This window comes from Emydura macquarii, unplaced genomic scaffold (genome assembly GCF_026122565.2).
Source record: "Emydura macquarii macquarii isolate MOO-44397 ecotype Brisbane River unplaced genomic scaffold, CSIRO-AGI_Emac_v2 contig_1045, whole genome shotgun sequence".
Classification (NCBI taxonomy): domain Eukaryota; kingdom Metazoa; phylum Chordata; order Testudines; family Chelidae; genus Emydura; species Emydura macquarii.
The window spans coordinates 1,760,947-1,783,013 of NW_027131182.1; the positions used below are offsets into that span (position 1 = coordinate 1,760,947).

At 42.2% G+C, this 22,067-nt stretch overlaps 1 protein-coding gene across 1 annotated transcript; it reads left to right on the forward strand.

Moving 5' to 3' along the window:
* The first annotated feature begins 556 nt into the window (after positions 1–556).
* On the forward strand, positions 557–14,371 carry LOC137151264 (urea transporter 2-like). Its single transcript, XM_067545624.1, has 9 exons — positions 557–584; positions 2,259–2,448; positions 2,816–2,841; positions 3,586–3,700; positions 6,767–6,959; positions 10,343–10,490; positions 11,718–11,852; positions 13,064–13,113; positions 14,246–14,371. Exons 1-9 carry the CDS (start codon positions 557–559, stop codon positions 14,369–14,371), a joined length of 1,011 nt encoding a protein of 336 aa, XP_067401725.1.
* The last annotated feature ends 7,696 nt before the right edge of the window (positions 14,372–22,067 follow it).

Consider the following 22,067-nt stretch of genomic DNA (forward strand, 5'->3'; position numbering starts at 1 on the left):
CATAGTTGCACTGTCAGCAAAAAGAACTCAACTTTTCCATCACATTTCAACATCTCAAGGGCTTATTCTCACCCAACCTTCCAACTCTGTACAGTCCAGTAAGCACAGTAAGCGACATATGTGCCCATCTACCAAGGAAGATAGATTCATCCAGCCAATCAGTCCCTTCACTTTAAGGACCAGATTGCCTCACCCATATTCATGTTGGGTAGCACCTTACTCCACCAGTGGTTGCATTGACTTTAATGGGATTTCTCAAGGGGTAAATCACTACTCATTATGAATAAGAGTATCACAGTCTTTTCCTAAGTACAGAAGAAATTTGCTGGTGTACAAGTGAGGAGGTTGAAAACAAATAACATCTGAGTACAGTTTGAGAGTTGTGATCCATTGTTGACTTTCCTTGATTCCTTAAGAGATGGACAACAGTGAGGTTGTTAGAACTGATAATAACGGAGGAAGGAAGATGTACAAGGAAAAAAGCACAAGAGACAAGAGACCAGTGGGGAGAGACAGAAAGAGAATCTGCAAAGCCCTTGGATATTTAACGGGAGAAATGAAAGAGTGTGAAGACTGGCTGAAAGGTAAACCCTTTGCTTATCTGAAAAGCACCCTGGGTAATAAATAATAACTAGCTCGTTACACCAAGAGCAATGTCACCATTTCCTAGGTGCATATATTGGGCATTGACCCACCTAACTCCCTGATTTGTGTACTTGGAGGCTATTTGCATATGCAAAAAATAGCATGTCAAGAGTTTGGGGTGTACTTTTTTTTTTTTTTTTGGCTAAGCCATCTAATTTTCAAAAAGGGAAGTTTAATGTGTCCTCTTGCCGTTACCATGACTGCCCACACAAATTGGGCATTTGCACATACAAAAAGGCATTTAGACACATAAACAGCCATGTATTTTTACAATAATTTGTATTACAAGAAGCGCTCATCAGGATTGGGGAACCAATCCAGATTGTAAACTCTTTGGGACAGGGACTGTCTTTTCATGTTAACAAGCGGCTATAGTACCTAGAACAATGGGGCCCTGATTCCTAACTGGGAGAGGCTAGGTGCTACTGCAATACCAGTTATCAATCAACAATGTTAATTGTGATGGGGGCTGTGTAAACATAAAATAAAAAGCAGTCCCTATCTCAAGGATCTTACCATCCATATAGGGACAAAACACAACCAGTGGGTATAGAATAAAATGGAGGACAGAAGTCAGACGTCTAGGGTAGCGTTAATAGGAATATGAAGTTGCAGAGTAGATCCATGAACAGCTTGGACGTTTTGTGGCATTTTTTCAATAGTTCATTTTTAGATGAGTTGATATATATCATTCTCTTATCTCACCCACTTTGCACACACAGTCACTGTAAGGGCATAAACAATGAGTAGGCGTTTTCTGTGCAGCTCCCTGCACTCTTTTGGAGAGCAGTGTTGCACATTATTGCACTTGGGCCTCAGGCTTCTTTTTCTGAAAATGTGCAACTAAAGGATTGTGTGGGCCAACTTGTAGCCGGACCGAAATGTCAGCGATAAAGATTTGTTTCAGTATTGTTTGTGCCGATGGACATAATCTGCTTGGTCATGAAAGGCCAGATTTTGAAAGATATTTAGGCACCTAATGATGTGTTATGAGATAGTGGGGTTTTCAGAATCACCTAGGTGCCTAGCTTTCATTGATTTCAATGGGAAGTAAAGAGTTAGATACTCTTGGAGACTCCTTCTAGGCATCTGTCTTCATCTTTAGGTGCCTAAATACCTTTAAAAATCTGTCCCTAAATCCTATGAACCCTGCACCCCAGCATTCTGTGTCTGCATTTTTTTCATGGTAAAAGGGTTGTTCCCTAATAATGTTTCCTCGTCCATCTACACATTATTTTCAGCCTTACCTAAAACCCTTTCTGCAATGGAGTTATACACAGAAATGGTTTCGTTTTCTTATCAAATTTATAATGGAATCCTTATGCAATCTGCCATGCAAGAAAGACCAGTTGTGACTTTCATAAACTCTTCTTTAGTGATCCAGCCAAGTGCTTTATAGTGGTTAACGTCTACCAACTGCCATACATCTCAGCTTTTCATGTGCCAGATACAAAATATGTCCAGGCACCAATAAATCAGAGATGATTTTTACAGTCTCGTTGATGCGTTGCTGGCAACAGAATGGAGGCTGTCACTGAAAAGCTAAGTGTGTTTCAAGAAAGCCATGCTGGAATGCTGTCTGAGCCCCGGAATTTTTATTTGATCTCTTTCAGATAAACCTCTAGTGGTTCAGTTTATTGACTGGATCCTGCGAGGGATATCCCAGGTGTTGTTTGTCAACAACCCACTCAGTGAGCTGTTTATTCTAGCTGGACTGTTGATCCAGAGTCCTTGGTGGACGCTCACAGGCTGTTCAGAAACAGTTGTCTCGACGTTAACAGCACTTCTTCTAAGCCAGGACAGGTAGGCATGGCCTTCGTGTTTGGAATTTTAAAATAAATTGGTAACTGAACTTTAAAATATTGGGGTAGCCATTAGTGGTGTCTAAGGCCCACGTCTGAGCAGATCCGCTTTTTTGTTGTGCTGAACAGTGAGTTCAAGCTTTTGCTCGCATTATATAAGCCATAGATTGCACTGAGTACCCTGCAGTCTGTAATCCAGAAGAGGTACAGTCTAGAACACTAAAGCACAATAAGCACCTCAGGTTCTAGTCTTGGCTTTGCCACTGTCTTACTATGTGGCAAGTCCCTTTGCGTCTCCATTGCCTCGTCTGGCAAATGGAGATAATAATAAACACCGTAACAGGGTTGTGAGGTTAAATCTACAAGAGCAGTTTGAAAGCAAGTGGATGGGCATGTTATATAACTGTAAGCGGTTGTTGGTATTTTATCTTGGAGGTCCAATGCTACCCTCAGCTGTAGTATCTGAGCACCTCACAGTCTTTAATGTATTTATCCTCACAACACCTGTCTGAGGTAGGGCAGTGCCATTATCCCAATTTTACAAATAGGGAACTGAGGCACAGAGACACTAAGTGATTTGCCTGAGCTCACATAGGAAGTCTGAGGTGGGGCGGGGAATTAAACCTGGGTCTCGGGCTAGCGCCTGAGCAAGTGGGCCAGCCTTCCTCTCTTTGGTTGCAGTTACATGGGGGCAGAATTGTGACCCCAGCATTCAAGTAAAATAATCACCAGGGAACATGTCTATGTTTATGGGCCTCCAGTAGTTTTGAGAGCAGGGAGTGGTAACTTTCTGCTTATCTGGGATTGAGAACAGATTTCTTTTAAGTTCAGACTGTCTGTTGTTGTCACAGTGCAGAGCCTGTGATGTATTAGAAATGTGCTGGGTATCCCCAGAAACTTTCAGCTGCCTCTAAACACAGGATAGCTGGCAACCCCATTGCTCTGGCGTCAACTGTGCTAACCCCAGCTACTGAATTATGTGAATGGCTGCATCGTTCATCATTTCAATACTATCACTGTGTCAGATGTAGGACTTCTGGAAATTGTATTTCAGTGCAAGGAACAGGGCTTCCTGGGAATGTAGGTCTAGTGCATACAGGGCCTTCGGTGAAGGCTGCCTTCCAGTAAACATTTCAAGTCCAACAATATGGCTACAACGGGGTCCTGGTGGGGCTACTCATGGCTGTGTTCTCTGACCAAGCAGACTATTACTGGTGGCTTCTACTGCCTGTTGTTGTTACATCCATGGCTTGGTGAGTCACACTTACTTTATTTTCTGTAGACCGGACTCAACATTTCTAGTTCTTCTTTTCATACGTGGCTCTCAGTGAACACTTATGGATGCCAATGAGAATTCTGCAACCAGGTCAAGCACTTGGTGTCAGGTTCTTTCTGTTAAAACCAACTGTACAATGGTAGTTCTGATGTTCACCACTTTCTGTCCTAACCAGTTGTACCATATTGCTGTGGGCTGTTGAACTGCTTTTGCATTGCACTTCAGAGTTGGATGCACTTTTCTTTCAGTGCTAGGAGGAGTCGTTCCTGTATGTGCATAGTTCGTGGAGAGCTTTGGCATGAAATTTAAATTATTATTAGTGAACATATACAATTGATTATAGCAAATGGGGAAAACACTTCCCGGACTTACAACCTGTACAAGTGCATGAGATCAATGGGCCGAATGCACTGCTGGTATAATCATGCTGGCAAAACTGTACTCTCTTGCACCACTGAATTTGACTCAGTGGATTTACACAGGACTGAACTTGAGCCTGCCTCTCTTAGGTCTTTAATTAACACTCCACAAAATTAAACGATGTAAGTGCATTTGATTCCAAGCAATGTATTCTTTAAAATTAAATTTAGCTTTTAATTGTGGTTTTTAATAAAGTACCAAAACCAATTTTAATATAAATGTGTTTAACCAAAATGAACTCAAGGTTTGCATTATAATGGCTTGTTTTAATAAGACATAAATCTTTGTTGCTTTGTGCTCCTTTTACAATGCAGAGTTATTCCATATTTTATTTCTGTAGACTTCATAAATGAAGGTCTCATTGTATCAGTCTCTTGAAATCCAGCACTTTTTGCAGAATATGTAGACCCACTTGTCTTCCTAAATTGCATTGCGCTTGTTATCCTAACTGCTTCTGATGCTGAAATTCACCAAGTTCATGGACAGAGCTTGTCACGGTTTCCAGGTTAACTGCATCTGTATTCCCCTCCATGTTCCACTTCAGGAGTGCCCAGCCAAGTCTCAGGATTCCAGCTCTCACCTGTCTCTAAGCAGGGATCCTTGTCCTACTCCCTTCTGATCAAGGGTTTTAAGACTGCACAGTCCCCTTGCTTACACTGTGATATCCCCAGCAAGCCAGGCTGTCTAACCGCCAGTGTCTGTGCATTGCTTTCTCTCTGAGGGCTACGAACAGTGTATTGCCAGCAGTTACAAGTGACAGCAATTGCAAGTTACAGTATCTGCAGAGCACATTTATTCTTAAGGTAAAAACATTACAGAAAAAACATATAAAACACAACAAACAATTTAAACACACACTAACTATGCAAGGAAACACACATCAGTCTTATGGGGCCCAAGTAGGATGAAGGCCTTCCAAATCTTCAACAGGATTGGAGCTCCCTTGGACAGAATGTCCTGTCTGTATGCTAGATCAAAGATGTGGCCCTGTGTCAGTTTAAAATCAGCCTTGTTATGCCAAAAGCCCTTTCTTTGTCTGCTGGTCTATAGAGAACCCAGTTTGAACCAGTGTATGCAACTTACCCCACTGGAGTTTCACAGTTTCATCATCCCTTACTGTGTTTAGTTCCCAGAGGAGCTGTGGTAACCCTGCCCCATAGAGTAGAAACCATTCATTAATAGAATACAATGGTCCCCAAAGATACTGGGTTGCGATATCTGCCACGAAGCTATTTGGAAGGTTTTAAAATTTGATATTTCAGTGACATTTTTGTTGAAATTTTGAAGTTCCATTTGAAAAAGAGCAAAACTTTTTGTGAAAAGGCTGGCATGCTTTTCACTTGGTTACAGAGCTCTGGAGAAAAATTCAAAATTTTACATTTCAACAGAGAAAACAAAACAAAATTTTCACAAAAGTACTGACCCATTTTTCTACCAGCTCCAGCAAAGGAATCTTCTGAACACTGCTCTCATAACTGAAATCCTTTAAAGAGAAAAGGCTTGATCTGAGATTAAATAGGGATTATAATACAGTGCATCTTTTCTACTGATTATAGCAACAAAAGGGACATGGGACATTGTATTAGAAACGCCAGATGTGTTTGGTTAAAATCAGCACCAACTGAACATCCCTCTGACACCCAAACTCACCTTCTTTTAGGTAGTCAAAAGTTCTGTTAACTATTGTGTAAAATATGGGCTGCATTGATCTTTCTGCTAACTTCAGTGGATTTGCACAGGTATAGTTGAGAGCAGAAATTGACTCTGTTAGGTCCTTAGCTAGTATAAATTGGCATAGCTCTGAATCCAGTAGAGAAACACTAATTTCCACCAGGGAGGATCTGACTGGTCTAGACTTTTTTCATTTCCATATGCTTTTGGATTTATTGAAGGTGAATTGTCAATTTGCCACAAGAAAGACTGTTTGTGCGATATATTCATCTAGATTGGAAACCAGGAGGTCTGGAAATCTCCCAAGAAAACCTGTTCTTGTGAGACTTGTAGCCCAATTTCCTAAGCCAAGAGGTTTGGACAAGGTTATATTTAGCATCCAAACTTTTGGGTGCTTCTTAGTAAAGGATCTCTGAATCTTTTCTGGCTAGGGTGACCAGATGTCCTGATTTCATAGGGACAGTCCCGATATTTGGAGCTTTTTTCTTATATGGGCACCTATTACTCCCACTCTTTGTCCTGATTTTTCACACTTGCTATCTGGTCACCCTATTTGTGGCTCACTCACCACTGCTTTACATGCCAGTAATAAATCTAATTTATTTCTCTTTTATTAAAAAGGAAACTTGGACTTCAAATAAAACTCTAAGAATTCACATGGCCTGATTGAAGTGGTGCTAAGTAACATCAGTTCTCATTGAAATCAACAGAGGTAACAGGTGCCCATCACCTCTGAGGATCCTGCCTTTGGAGAGTACCGAGTAGCTTTTTGTGACTGCTTAGCTCATGCAGGTTAAAGTTATGTAAGAGATTCACTGATTGGAGTTTCCTAAAGAGATTAGAGTTTTCTGAATTTCACCAGGATTTTGGACTGAAATGGTCGAGATGTCTTTCACCATTCCAGCTGAGAGGAACAAGATAGAACTGTTTCTTTTTATTCTTCTCTTTTCAGCCCCATTCTTTCCAGTGCTTTAGGCTCAGTCTTCAGTAAATGGGACTTTCCTATTTTCACCCTGCCTTTCAACATGGCCGTGTCTCTCTACTTGGCTGCCACTGGATGCTACAACCCCTTTTTCCCTACAATGCTCATTCAGCCTGTAACATCGGTGCCCAACATCACCTGGTCTGAAATCAAAGTGCCACTGGTAAGGTCCACTAAAGAAAGGAAAAATATTCCACACCATTACAAAAGATAAATAGGGAGGCTCTCGCCTCTAGGTAACGGGTTCAAATACAGTCGAGATGATCAGCATTTGAACCTCGAGAGCATCTAACACAATCATATGAAATGAATAGGTAACCTCCGCCCAGTTCTTAATGGAGGAGTAGCCACTTCACAAAGAACTCCTCCATTACTGGCATAAAGAGTTGCTCTACTGCTTGTGGTTTCAGTGCAAAGGCTAAGGACTGAGATCACCCCTGGACTTTGAACTACTCCTTCTACTTGGTGGCGGGCCTCACACTCAACCAGACCTAGGGCAAGTTGATGGGGCAGCTTGGGGAAACCTTGCACTTCAGCTGTGCTTGTCCCAAGGTTCAATGGACACTGCCAGTCTGACACCTTTCACAGCAGCTGACCACCATGTTTGGGGTCAGGAAGGCATTTTCCCCTTCCTCTTCCCGACTGACAGAGAGCCTGGGGGGTTTTCACCTTCCTCTGCAGTATGGGGCACAGGTCACTTGCACCTTTAAACTAGTGTAAATGGTGGATTCACTGTAAGTTGATGTCTTCAAATCATGATTTAAGGACATCAGTAACTCAGCCAGAGGTTAGGGGTCTATTACAGGAGTGGGTGGGTGAGGTTCTGTGGCCTGCAGTGTGCCGGAGGTCAGACTAGATGATCATGATGGTCCCGTCTGGCTGTGAAGTCTATGCGTCTACTTGAATCACTGAAAAAAAAAAGAAGAAAAAAAGTGACCACAAAGAACCTGAAACTCATTAACACTCAGGCACCTTTATACTACTCTGGCAGCGTAAAGGGACCATAAAGTGGTAGTAAACTGCATTTACACTGTCAAAGTGGCATAAAGAGGCCTTAGTGTAAATCAGAATCAGGGCCGTGATGTTCTAGGCAGGAATTCTAGGTGGTTGTGGACTCAAATTGAAGAGGAGTAGACCAGATTGAATTACGAGTTAATTTATACTAAAGTGAATCCACACTCTCGTTATTTTCCATGATTCATGGTTTAGACTCAGAAATTCACAGGCCTTCTGCTTATTAAATGAAAAGGATTATACATCTAGCCTTCATTTCTTGCATGTGTCTGCTTTAGGGTTCAGGCTCAGAGATAAGAATGCTCTCTGGTTTCATATGTGCAAGGTGTATTTGTGAGCCAGGATTCCAGGCGATTTGAGGGGGAACTAGTAAAGCTATGCTGACTCAGTAGCAACATGATGAAGCTCTGGGTATTTTTCTTTTCTTTTTTTTTTTTTTTTCCTTCCAAATGTGCCTGTTTTATTTAATTAAAAGTCCGAGGGATTATTACTGTATCTAGTACCATGCTCCAAATTCTAGAAGGACACTGAACATACGTACTGGCAGGAAACCCACACTCAGCAGAGGGAGCTCTAACATTCCAGGGTGCAATTCAGACCAGTGAGGGGCTGTGTCACCCTGCCCTGCAAACTCAGGTACCGCACAATGCTTTGCTCTGTAGCTCCCAGCTGGGCCCTTCACAAACAGCCTGCCAGCAAGCAGTTCACACCTTGAGTGTCTCTGTATTGCTGCAGCCTGCCAGCCACACATCAGTCACATTCTGGCTTCCACCCAGCCTGGGTTTCCACTTACAGGGTGACCCCAACACACTCCCAGTCCCGGATTTTTCCCCAAAACATTTGTTCTGCACTGTCTAGCCCTCTCCTGAACTGTCCAGAAATATTACATCCATTGCCCCTCCAAGAGAATAAATATATAACAGTCTGCTACCATAAATGAAGTTACCTAGACAATTCACAGCACTGTATTAGTTTTAATTAAAGAATGAAACAAGTGTATTTAACTACAAGGAGACAGGTTGTAAGTGAGTACAAGTATAAGGCATTAAAGTCAGAAATGGTTACAATAGAAATAAAGAGAAAACGCTTCCTAGTACTAAACCTAACAAACTAGACTTAGTTCAAGGTGACATCCCTTACCACATATCTCCAGTAACACTGTTGAGCAAACTCTCAGGTCTGGATCTGCTCCCAAAATCCAACAGCTGTTTCTTTTGTCATCTTAAATGAAAAGGAGAGAGACGGATAGGGAGAGAGATTTTTTTGCCCCTCACTTTTACTTCAGTCAGTTCAGGTTCAGTCACCCTTTGAGATGCGTTTTCTTGAGGATTACCCCTAGATAAAGTTAATTTCCACTTTGAGGTTGGATTCCAGGAGTCTGCAGGTGAAAGAGGTTCCATGCTGTTGTTCGCTAAGATGCAGATCTGTTTGTTCTTCCTCCCCTTCCTTGCCAAAGAATGGCCACTTGATAGGTGATTGCCATCAGTTTTGATGACACCTGGTTAGAAGCATCAGCTTGTCCTTTGTCTTTGAAAAACAGGTTTATCCACTCCCCCGACTTGTCTGGTAAAACCCATTTCACCATGGTATTATTGCCCAGCAAGTTATTAGTTTTCAATGATACCTCCCAAGGCATAGTTTGTACAAAGATTATTACAGCACCGTGTAGAGTGTGAATACAGGGGTGCATTCCATCACAGGCGCATGAACTAAAAATTATCTGCTGCAATTTTTGGTTCTTCCTTAAAATGAAAGAGATACCAGGCTGTAGGCTACCCATTGTTATGAGCTATGGAGAGGCAGGGATGAATGGTCACTCGTGTGGCCTGCATGCTTATAGGGCTACTTCTCAAGAACTGGTTGTTTTCTATGCATCCTGGAGTGGGACTATTTTGCAGAAAGAATCATCGCAGGAGGACCATGGCAAAGTTGCTGATGACTAGACCATGAGGCACCTTATCACTGGTTTTGCGGAATAAGTGCACTAGAGCTGGTTGGAAATGTTCTGTCGAAATATTTTTTCAACAAATAAAATGCCATCTTCATCTAAATAAAAATGTTTTGAAAAAACGTTTTTGGTTCTTGATGAACATTCCCAGCGGAAAATAATTATTCAGAAAGGAATTTCTTCATTTTTAAACATTCTTGTTTGGAGGGGAGAGGGGCGTTCCAAAATTTCATTTCAAATTTTATTTTATGGGTTTTTCTAGTTTGATATTATTTTTACATCATTTCACAACATGTGAATAGTAGTAGTGTATAATATGCTAAAGATTGACATCAGGTAATAGTTTAAAAAGTCTATTTTTGTTTTATTTTATTTTTAAAATAACTAAGGGCAGCAGCTACTGAGTACTGACTGAAACATCTTACCCTTTTTTCTAGGTCAAAGTGTCTCCTGCTTGTGTTGTAATGCAACAGCTTGACACTTTGACCCCCTTGCTTTCTAACAAATAGACACTGTGAAATAGCTGTCATTTTGTCTTGAGTATAATGATATAATAATGTGTGCTTTTCAAACCAATGCTGCAGCTGCTGCAATCCATTCCAGTTGGTGTTGGTCAGGTGTACGGCTGTGATAACCCCTGGACTGGTGGCCTCTTCCTGGTTGCTCTACTCATCTCCTCTCCGCTCATTTGCTTGCACGCTGCAATCGGATCAGCAGTGGGGATGCTGGCAGGTGCGAACCAATGACCATGAGTTACCAAAGTTATTTTTGTAATTTCTTACATCTACCGGTGCCTTGACTCCAGTTATTACATAGTTCTGTCCAACGCTGTTTGGATTCCGTTTGCATGGGTCTGGACATGGTTTTGATTTACATTCGCATCCTTGAGCTTGGATATAAATTTTGGGTTTTATTCAAACCCAGCACGGTGAAGGCAAAACTCAGAACAAGAGTAGAGTTCCACAAAACTCTCTGTACTGTGTATGGGTTTGCAAGATTTTGTGATCTACCAAAGAGACCTGCTGTAGCTACATGACCAGTTGTTGCTAGTTATGTTATGAAACCTAGACTAAGCCACGACACCCATCTTGGAAAATTTGTGCTGATCCTGCGACAGCAGTAAGTTTTGTGTTGTGTCTTGTACCCAGCTGTGTTTTGCCGAAGACTCAGGTCATTTTTTTTTTCCATATTTCATGTGGTTTGGGATGGTTGCCAAGTTTTGCACAGGTCTGGTATTTAACCCAAATGATTCAGTAGGTTTTCCTACAGAGGAAGGTGAAGAGCGGATGGGTGGGCATGGAGAGGAAGGGGTGGGAGAAGGGGAATGATGAACAAGAAAGCGAATGGAGGCATCACAGTGGGAAATGGATTAGTCCAAACAGATGGTGATATGAGCATCCAAATCCAAGTAAGAAGAGCTGGATGGCCTGGTCACTGGAGGTTGTGCTGCCCTGTTTGCTGGTGGTGCTGAGGCCAGTGAGAAATCCTCCAGGAGCTCTTGTAAGGCCAACCCTGGAAAAGACCCTGAGTTACTGTCCTAGTAGAGAAGGCCCATATAGGTGGAGGAGTTATTGAGTACCAGCATCCCCTGGCAGCTTGGGGCCATGGGAGATTGGCTAGAAGGTCCTGCTTACTTCCCTGCTGTTGCCTTGGCTACTAGTGCACTGGGACTGTGTTAATTTTATCAAGCCAGAAGGCCCCTGAGGTCAGAAAGAGTTTTGCCTGGATGAGAAGTTGAGGACTGGCCAAATTCTGGCCTCATCATCATAAATATGGAATAAGTACAGTCATCAACTTCAGCCTATTTTCTCCATATTGACACTGGTGTGACGGAGAACACAGTTATCTTTGAGTGTAGCTGTCACAGGAGAATAATTCCGTGCTGATGCCAAGGAGCTCGTAAAGAATGTTATCTGATAGCTGAAACTTGTCAAATAAACTGGACCTTTTGCCTTACAGCACTGACAATTGCCACGCCATTTGACAGTGTCTCCTTTGGCTTGGGGAGTTACAATTGCGTGCTTGCCTGCATGGCAATCGGGGGCATGTTCTATGCTCTCACCTGGCAGACACACTTGCTGGCACTTGCCTGTGGTATGTATCCTATGGGACAGGGAAAGCAGAAATCTAAAGCACACCGAATAGCTGTGACTTCTGCAGATTTAGTGTCCGAGCTATGGCTGTGCTGGCAAAAGCACACACACACACCACCCACTGCTCTTGTATTCGCCCTTGCAAACAGAGAATCTGCAGGCATCATCTGTGTAATTATACCCACAGTCAGATGTTCAAGCAACTGATCTGTGCACACAAGTCCATTCGCACACTTTCATTTTAGACGGAGGAAAACAAAAGCAAGAAAGAACAAAGGTAAATGCTCCATGAGAGAGCCGAGTATATGCGCATCCTCTGTAACGAGCTGCAGCAACTGCAAGAACGAAGTGGCAAATGTAAGCTTTCAATACATAGCAATCAGAGGTATCACAGCTTCATAAGCTACATATATCCAGGAGTGTCACTTGCTATGGAGCAAGTGGGGCTGTTGCCCCTGACCTTAATTCCCCATTTCCCCAAGGCTTTTCATAGTCTATACCAGTGGTTCTCAACCGGTGGTACGTGTACCACCGGTGGTACTTCGGAGAAGGCTGGGTGGTACGTGAGCTGTACCGCGCTGCCGAATCTGGCGCCGGAAGTGCCCTCCCACCCACCCCTGCGAAACCCTGCCGCTGAAAAGGGGCAAACGGCGGATGGGTTTTGGTGGAGGGCATTGTTCCCCGCATGTAACGCGCCGCCACCGAAAGTCCGCCCCTCCCCCCCCCCGCCGCCGCGAAACGCCGCCGCCGCAAGTCCCCCCACCCCTTTTTTTTCCCGAGTGGTACTTGACCTGACTGTACCTGACCCGAGTGGTACTCGGGGAAAAAAAGGTTGAGAACCGCCGGTCTATACGATCCGTTATGTCAGACGCTTTGTGCGGTCATCAGGCTTTGCAGGGTAAAATATATAAGCACATATAAGGTCCTAAACACAGCTTTGCCCACACCAGAACTTTTCTGAAATGATGCCCTTGCAAATGTGCTGGTTGAGCTAAAGTGCTGCTCATCATCCAACTAGAGCAATGAGGCCTCGCTCGATGTCACAGCGACTTCACACTCTAAGCCCAAAGTTCCCACAGGAGCAAATATAAAACACCTGCACAGGGGTTTTGGCCAGCCTATTTAGTGGCCCTCCTGCAGAGAGAGGCTACCTCTGCTCATTTCACTGAGCAACTTTTAACTTGTCTCATTGTCCCTTTGTTCTTTTCACAGCATTGTTTTGTGCCTATGCTGGAGCAGCTCTTGCTAATGTCTTGTCTGTGGTAAGTTTGTATGTATTCTGGCTATGTCATAATATCAGAACACAGAGAATTTTGTATTACAACAATGACAGTTTTGATAGCACTGGAGTCAGCATTCTGCAGCTAGCAGATTTTTGGTATTGATTTTGCTTGGTGTTATTGTGAGACTACAGACTCTATTGCTGACAGTAGGAGTTCAGAGAACTTCAAACTATGCTATCCTGTGTGTGTGTGTGTTTGTGTAGAGTTGAATTCCAAAGACCAGTTGTGTAATGAGCTACAACATTTATTCTACCCTCCCCTTTTCAGTTGCATATAAAGACAAATGCCTTTGGGCTGATATTTTCATTACTTGTTCCCAGTTTTTTCTTGCTTTGTCTCAAGCTAATGATTTTTTTTTTAAGTTTGTCGCAGTCATTTTTGAGGATTGTTAGTATGCAGAAAGACTAACTTTTCTCATATGTCAAAAATAGAAAATGTGTGCCCATATAACTCGAAAATAGCTGAAAATAGAATCCTCAATCTGTGCTTGTTTTTTAGATCTCACACGGGGGATCAAAACTAAAGCCAAGTTTGAAGAAAATAGGTTTGATAGCTTTAAATATATGAATGTTTAAAGAAAGAAACTTCATATATATACCTATTCAAATGTCCCCATCTGGTTTCTTTATTAACACATTGTGTCTAGATCGGTTTAGAACAGTAGGCCTGTGCAGGTAGGATGTCTCTGTTACTTACACCTGAATTAAGGATGCATCAGAAAAAGGATGGTTGGACCCACTGTTGTCATTTTTTAGAAGAATAGAGTTGGAGCGTCACAAGGAACCAAGATTAGTCTGAGTCAGATACATTTTTGTGATCAATTTAATTTTAGGTTTTTGGAGTCTCACTGAAACCTGCTCCCTTTTCTTCTTTGTAACCTTGCCCCTGGCTTTGTATTGCTATCTGTGTCACCAACAGCAGGCAGGAATATGAGTGTGTTTGGGGGGAATATCAGGAAGGTGATGCAAGGAACCCCAAAGTGCATCGTCAAAACTGTTCTTTGAAGAAGAACATTCTTTTCAGGCTTCTGACTTAAAGCTGGAGAGTTAAGCAAAGGGAATAATAAAAATGTGATATAAAATTCTGTCCTCACATTCTTTCTCCCTCCCAGATCGGATTACCAGCCTGCACCTGGCCTTTCTGCTTCTCTGCACTTCTATTTTTGCTACTAACTACAAATAACTCTGCAATCTACAAGCTGCCACTCTGCAAAGTCACTTATCCAGAGGCCAACTGAGTCTACTACCTGCAAATGAAAAGAAGAGTGCAGAAACCCCCTGGTGATTAGCAAATACAAATGGGAGACACTTTGTGATCCCCAATGCAGCTACATGTATTGATCTCAAAAGCATATGAATTAAAAGTTGGTGCTATCTGTCCAACACACACACAAGTCAGCGATTCAGCAACTATTTGTTGTGCTATGCGAGCTGAGGTTATATGTATCATATTTTGGAGGAAATGTTTGTTCCTTATCTAAGCCACATAAAGTGCATTCAGGTGATATAATGGGTGTCTTACGAATGTATATGATAATAATTTGAATTAATATTGTAGGCGTTTACTTTTATTTTATATTTGCATGGTACCATCTTAAGGACTACTTGACTGGGATTTTTGGATGCTGTCATAATATAACAGTAATACTTTGAAAACCCTTGTAAAGTGCTGTGGTTAAAAATCAAGAAGTATGTTAGGAAATGCAACAGACTGCATGCAATGACTAATTTACTCCTTTGGCATCACATAAATCTTGACAGATCCCTCAAACTCCATCACTAAATCCATAGTATACATTGTTAAAATTCTTTTTTTAAATTCATTCTCTCTGTAGTCTTCTGCCTTTTCCTTATTTTACATTGTAGTTAAGATATTCATATTTTCCCTCTGTAGTCAGCCTGGCAAAATGACTTACTGATAATTGTGTTGGCCATTAACACCATCTCCTCCCATCATGCAAACAGAAAAATAACAATTCTCAACCAAAACCACAAAAGTATGTATCCGTCTGACCTGTGTTGTACCGGACATGTCCAGTTGGGAGCAGCAAAGGGAAGACGAATGGAGATTTGAAGGAAGATTGTGACAAATGCCATTACTGTTATATCTTATCAGGACAGCCCCTCTACATTAGAGCAGAGGTAATGATACACAAGTCAAAGATTCCCATTGATTTAATGAGAGTTGGACTGGTCCCCACAGCTGTCTGGCCTGCTTCATCAGATGAAGTACTGGACTTAGTCAGTGCCTCTTGTGGGACTTTCTCTGGGCCTGGCTCTCTGTTGCACTGGTTATTTACACAAGGGAGTCGATAAGTGAGCTGGCCTGGAATTTTTCAATGCAACATTTTTTGTCGGAAAATGCCGATCCTTCATAACCAAAACTGGTTGCAGAAAAGGGCTCTCTTTCGGTGCCTTTTTCAACTCCAACATTTTGCGAAGTCCTGAAATTGTCAAAATGTTTTGTTTCAGCATTGTGATGAAAAATTTCAGTGTTCTGGTTCTTTGTTTCCAAATGCATGGTAACTGTAGTAAAAAAATATATATTTTAAATAAATGGTCAAAACTAAAATGTTTTGAAATTATGAAAAAAACTATTTTTTCATTCACGAAATTTTGAGATTTCGACTTTTTGTCCTGATTCAATTTTTCGTTATCTTGAAAACTTTCATGGGTTGGGAAAACCCATTCCCCGCCCAGCTCTAGTCAAGAACTCCACCAGAGCAGAATGGCAGCATTTTATGTCAGCTTTGCCCTCACTTTGCTCTTTGCCAGGTGCAAGGCAATGGAGATTCAGCCCTGTTACCCTAAAGACAGGCTGCTTCGTTAGAGCATCAGAGTCCTGTATCCTTTAGATAATGGCTGACCTAAAGGCTCAGAACCTGTAAAAACAACTTTGCTCAGGTGGGTTCCAAAAAATCTAGCTGCTAAAAAAGACTTTGCCCCAAGCATAACGATGGACCCCAGAGGGCTTAAAGACTAAAGTCAGATCCTAGAAGGTCAGACTTCACCTAAGAACTGAAGGAACGTAAGTCTTAAGTGAAATGAAGAAGAGAATGATCTGATCTCATACACCTCCAAACATCCTTGAAGATAAGGAAAAAGAAGAAAAATCCCAGAAGATTTCTGACAATGTTAATCATAACTCCTCGATCACACTCAATCTAGGAAGAAGTAAGACATGCTGGAACCCACACAACCTGACATACCTCCCACTGACATTACAGAGCAGTAATAAGATAGGTGGAATATAATTACCAATACTGAAACTTGGCCAGGACACTAGGGTTCATGTGGCAATAGTTTCATTGTCTATTTAACGTTTTCAAAAGGTCCGGACTTCTGGTTTTACATCTCACCCACAAGGCAGAACCACCAGGTTTCATACCGACTAGGTTCAACCGACTCAGCTGGCAGAGTGCCACTGTGACGCTGGTACACCAGAGTCCAACACTTGCCAAGGCCGTGAGCCTGAGCCGAGCACTGACAATTCATTGCTGGATACCAGCCCTGTTTCACCTGTGCATTAGTACGGTTAAGAAGATAGCCTTGAACGTCTAACGATGCGTTTCGTGTTAAGACTTTATGAAATGTTTGTAAGTTGCTGCCGGCATTAATCTCACTTTTAATATTTTTATGACCTGCTGTAAGGTCATGTTTAAGTTTTGCTTTATAACTGTAAGAAATGTTTTCTCTGAAACTGTGATCAGTCAGGGCTTTCAAACTCTTGGTTAAGGACCTTTTGACTCAAGTACCATCTACATGCTTGTCAGAGACATTCAACTGCCAAAGAGCAGAGTGCAGCGTTGCTGTAGCTGGGTTAGTCCCAGGATATTAGAGAGACAAGGGGGGTGAGATAATATATTTTATTGACCAACTTCTGTTAGTGAGAAAGATAAGCTTCTTCAGGTTTGGAAAAGAGCTTGATGTGAGATTGAAAACTTGTCTCTCTCATCAACAGAAGTTGAGCCAATGAAAGATATTACCTCACCTACCTTGTCTCTCTCGAAAAAGTAGAACTACATTTAGGAAAATATGGAGGAGAGGGGTTTGCTTTCTCCATCCATTCAGTTCATAAACACCATAAGAATAAAACAAGTTAGTCACCATCATTATTTCCTAGGTTGCATGGGATATTTCAGCATTGCTGGTACATCATTTTTGTTTCCTTTGCCCAATGCCTGAGGTGTCCTCATCCCCACCCAAGTTTCATCGGGCTCTAATTCAAACAGTCTTCCAGAGAGAACTTGCACATCACAAGAAACCCAGTTTGCACCACAGGCACTGTGGAAGGGCCTCTGGAGTCATAGCCACCTTCCTTGTACAATTCTCTCTGAGTGGTGGACTCACGAAAGGGATTGCAGGTAGATACGTTTGAAAGAAGTGATGGAAATGAGGATTCGCAAAGTCAGAGCAAACTGCAAACCTTGCTTAGCCGCTCAGTCAATTTATTGTACGCAAGTGGAAAGGAGTCCTTCTAGAACCCACTCAAAACAACACAGTGGCCTAAATGCAAGACAATTCCATATGCTCCACCTCCACAGAGCAGAGGGCAAATGAAATGTTGAGTGGAGAACTTCAGCTCACTAGAAGGCTGGGTAAATAAGGGGCTATCATGTCCCTTTCCCCCCACTTACTCTAACAGTGAGCTTGGTCTTGGCCCTGGCCCGTGATGTTTTTCTATAATTGTTTTTATTTTTACTTGATTGTCAGACATGTATTGTAATATGAAATGTTGCAGTGTCATTTGAACCATTTTGTGATAACTGTATTTCTGTGCAGTAGTTTGTAGCTTAAAAAGTCTGCATTTGAAAATGTTTGTTTCCTTTAGTCATTCAGTTCAGCGGAAGCCACATTTCTGAAGTTGACTAAGCTTAGACCTATTAGATAGACTTAGAAAGAGATCAGAGAGATGAGGTGGGTGAGGTGATATCTTTTATTAAACTAGTTTCTGCTGATGAGAGAAGAAGAGATCTGTCTAACCTCGAAAGCTTGTTTCTCTCACCAACAGAAGTTGGTCCAATAAAAGATATTATCTCACCCACCTTGTGTTGCGAATATCCCGGGACTGACACGGCTACAACAACACTTCATACAATAGAAAGAGATCAACAAGTAAGAGATGTACCAGAGATTACATAGAGGTTACAGCAGCCCACTTGAACAGTCAGGAAAATTGGTGGTTTCCAGGATTTGGACGTTGTTAAAGCAGTTCAATTGAGCAATTTATTTACATTTCTATGAAAGCTGTTAGTTTCCAGTATTTAAATTGATATCTACAGCACTGGAAAATTGTGTAACAAAGGAGAGCTTCCGAACAGCAGGATGTTGGGCAGCTCCTGAAAGGTTCAGAGTGCTCTCAGCTCAGCACCTTGCAAGATTCCCTTATGCATGGAAGAAACCCAAAATAACCAGAATTTCACCACTAGGTCTGTAGAGTATGAAAGGCACCTGTTTGATAGCAGCGCTGAAGAGCACAAAGCTCACTTATCATAGTGAATTATGTATAAAATATATTTAATAAACCAGTAGCATCTCCTTCTCTGCGGCCCCGACCCAGAAGAATATTTGTGATTCTTTCCAGTACTCCTATGCCCTCAAATGTTCTGGATCGCAGTCCAATGGCAGGCTAACTGATTCAGTAAGAAGACTGTCCTGCCGGGGGAGTGGCATCCACACAGAATATAGCACGGTGGCTACTATCTGCAAAGCCACCGTGAGAAATGGAGAATTCAGTCCTGGGGTAAGAGGTTGCCAGTCCCTTAAAGTCAATGGAATTTCACCGAGGTTGGATATGGCCAATGATGGGATTCGGCCTATTCCAAGAAACTCCTTTGACTCCAGGTGCGTAATGTGATCCCAGTTTAGACCTCAGATACACACACACACAGAGCACTTGGTACTCAGATGAAACTTAAAGGTGACTCAGAATGAGGAGAGAAACAAAGCAGCTCAGCAAACTGATTAACTCAGCAAATCGCTCATTAAAGGGTAAAAAGAAGAAAGAATAATGAAAGAGCCTCCTGAGACAGAAAGAGGTCTGAGGAAAGTAAATAAGCCTCTTGAGAGGAAAATCCCAGATAATTGCCTCAAAGACGAATGATGGCACCGGAATCACTGAGAGGAATTACCTGATTAGAGGAGTCGAAGAATTAACCCAACATCTGTTTTAGTACAGCTTGTTTGGTAATTGAAAATTAAGACTATAAGAGGTAAGTTTTATGAAGAGTACATCTCTGGGCTAATGTGCTGATTAGCCATCAATAACTTCATGTATAAACATTTGTTGCCATTGCTCCCCAAATGCTATGACGTCTCCCCACGATCTCACAGCACCAACACAGTGCACCTGTCTCTGGCTGAGCCTTGTATTCCAAGCTGCTTTGCTAAAGGTTAAAAAACGCAGCTATGGGAATTTAAAAGAAAGCGACAGCAAAACCAAGAGGGAAGTTAAGAGCTGCAGGCAAGGGAGGAAAGGAACCTGTCTTCAGCTGCGATTTGAAAGGTGATAGAGAGATGATGCAGGAATGAATGACGGGGAGGACATTCCAGGTTTCAGAAGCTAAAGATAAGGTGATTCTTGCACCAGGAGTTGTTAAGACAGGACAAGATGATGCTTCCTTCAGATGGGAACTGAAATAGGCCCACACCATCTGGGGATGCCAGCACAGAGGGAGAATTACAACAGGGAAGAGTGACATTGCACTGCCTATGAAGAAAGCTACCGAGTCAACTGGCTGAGGTTTCAGAGGCTGACAGGGAAGTGATGAAGAAGCTGTTGGGAGTAGAGGGGCGCGAGGCAACAGTCTGACAGAGCGTGTTGGACTAAAGGCCGAACTATAGGAGAAAGAGGGTTGAATCCTCTTGGAGATTGGGGGAAAAGCCAATCTCAGTCTCAATGCCAGGGGGATGCGTTACAATGGAATTGTGTTCTTCCAGTCAAGAGCAGAGGGAAGGGATTGTCTCAGTTTAGAGCTGTAGATGGAGATGCTTGGAAAATGAAGGGTAGGTTTCCAAAGACTTAAGTGGCACTTAGGCAACTAACTCCCACTTAAAGTCTTGTACCCTTGAAAATATATCCCTTGGGTCATCCACAGGACACACATAACAACCGGACCCTGGAGTAACCCTCCCCTGAGCAGGTCAAGACCGACACCTAAGGGGCCTGTCTTTTTCCTTGTACTTTGGACACTTGCACAGCTTGTCATCCCAACAAAGCATCATTGAACTGAACTGGACTGGAATTGTACCTGTCTCTTTCCATCCTCAAAGCACTTGAAAAGAATTAACTAGTCAGTCCTCACAACACCTCTAGGAGAGAGGGACCGAGACACCTATTCTGCAGAAGACAAAAACTGAGTCAGGAAGGTCAGTGACTTTCCCACAAGACCAACGAGGGACTGAGTGCAGGAGATGGGATTGAAACTCTACTTCAGCCGCAAGACCACACCTCTCTTCTGCTTTTGTCTGTTTGTTGCATGTTACTTTTGCTCGCTTCCTCCCTCACACCACCACACTCTAACGGTTTCTCTGCATTTGTGTCTTTTGGTTACCAAAAAAATCAGTCTTTTGATGCAACCTTGAAACCAACACCTCTGATGTTTTCCGTGTTCAAAAACTTGGGGGGGGAAGGGTTTTGCTAAATATTTTCAGTTTTTAGAAACCAAAATTTTTTACTGAAATCAAAGCAAAGTTTTTTTCAATTTGGGGCTCTGTTTTTTCACTGAAAAATTAGAAAATTTCAACCAAACTGAAAGCTTTCTGTGAATTTTCTTGGTTCTGGTTGAAAAGTCTATTTTTGTTGTTGAGACTGAAAAAATGATTTGATGAAAAAATGCTGACCTGATGTAAAGATTTATATGATCCTAGAGATACTCTCTGCTATTTAAGTGCAAAGGTGATTTAAAAGTTCAAGATCAGGAGTATCCTCCCTGGAAAATGAAATATTTTACAACAACAATTCTGAAGGAAAGTTATAATGGAAATGCTATTGTGATATGACAGTAGTTTAAGAAGCAATAGTACATAATGGTCCTGAGTTACTCTTAAGGTGTGCAGTCAATACCCATCCACCATGAGAGGGAGGAATTTGAGGTGCAGTGAGCAAATCACAGATGATCCCTCTTTCTTCTGTACCTACAGTTTTTGGAAAAGTTGAACATCTGGATAGACAAAATCAGGATCATTCTTCCCCTCCACACCAACAACAAGAGAATGAATAAGTTGTAAGTACTGGAGCTGACACTTGCCTGCTTATTAAACCCAAATAAAATTAGTGCAGATTTATTTGTGGTTAAAAATGTATTATGTGGGCATGAAATAATCTAAAAAGAAACTTCAATGATATTTACTTTAAAAAACGCTTTTCAATTTCACAATGCCCTGGCTAACACCGATGCTCGGTCATTTCCAAGTTTAGAGCATATTTTTGCCTTTTCTTCTGACACTTGTATCCCATTCTGACATCAGTGTCATCCCTCTGCCAAGCAGTAGCAGATATCCAGGGACTTGCAGATCAGCTTCCCAGTGGAGCACAAACCAGTGACGTGGGGTCACTGGCTACCTCTACACTATGAGCTAGGGGTGTGGTTGGCAGCTCACATAAACATACTCATGCTAACTCAAGTATAAATAGCCGTGGTATCATGGGCAGCAGCATAGCTTAGCCATGCCAAGTACAAATCTGCCTGGACCACACAGATACGCTTCCCGTGCTACCATGGTTGCATTACGACTTACGTACACGAGGTGGGAATCACACCCTAGAGCATAGTGTAGACAAAGCCAAAGTGTAATAGACACCTCAGTCCTGAAATGAGATGGTCAAACAGCATGCAGGGCAATCCCTTCTTCCAGGAATCTCAGCCCAGCACCAATGTCTGGTCCCCAGCAAGCATCTCTGTCTGAAGGATTGACTGCAGTCACAGCGAGAAA

Coding starts and splice junctions, on each gene's coding strand:
- LOC137151264 (XM_067545624.1), top strand. CDS start 557: ATGAAAGAGTGTGAAGACTGGCTGAAAG. Junction 585..2,258: donor GTGTGAAGACTGGCTGAAAG/GTAAACCCTTTG, acceptor GATCTCTTTCAG/ATAAACCTCTAGTGGTTCAG. Junction 10,491..11,717: donor AGCAGTGGGGATGCTGGCAG/GTGCGAACCAAT, acceptor TTTGCCTTACAG/CACTGACAATTGCCACGCCA.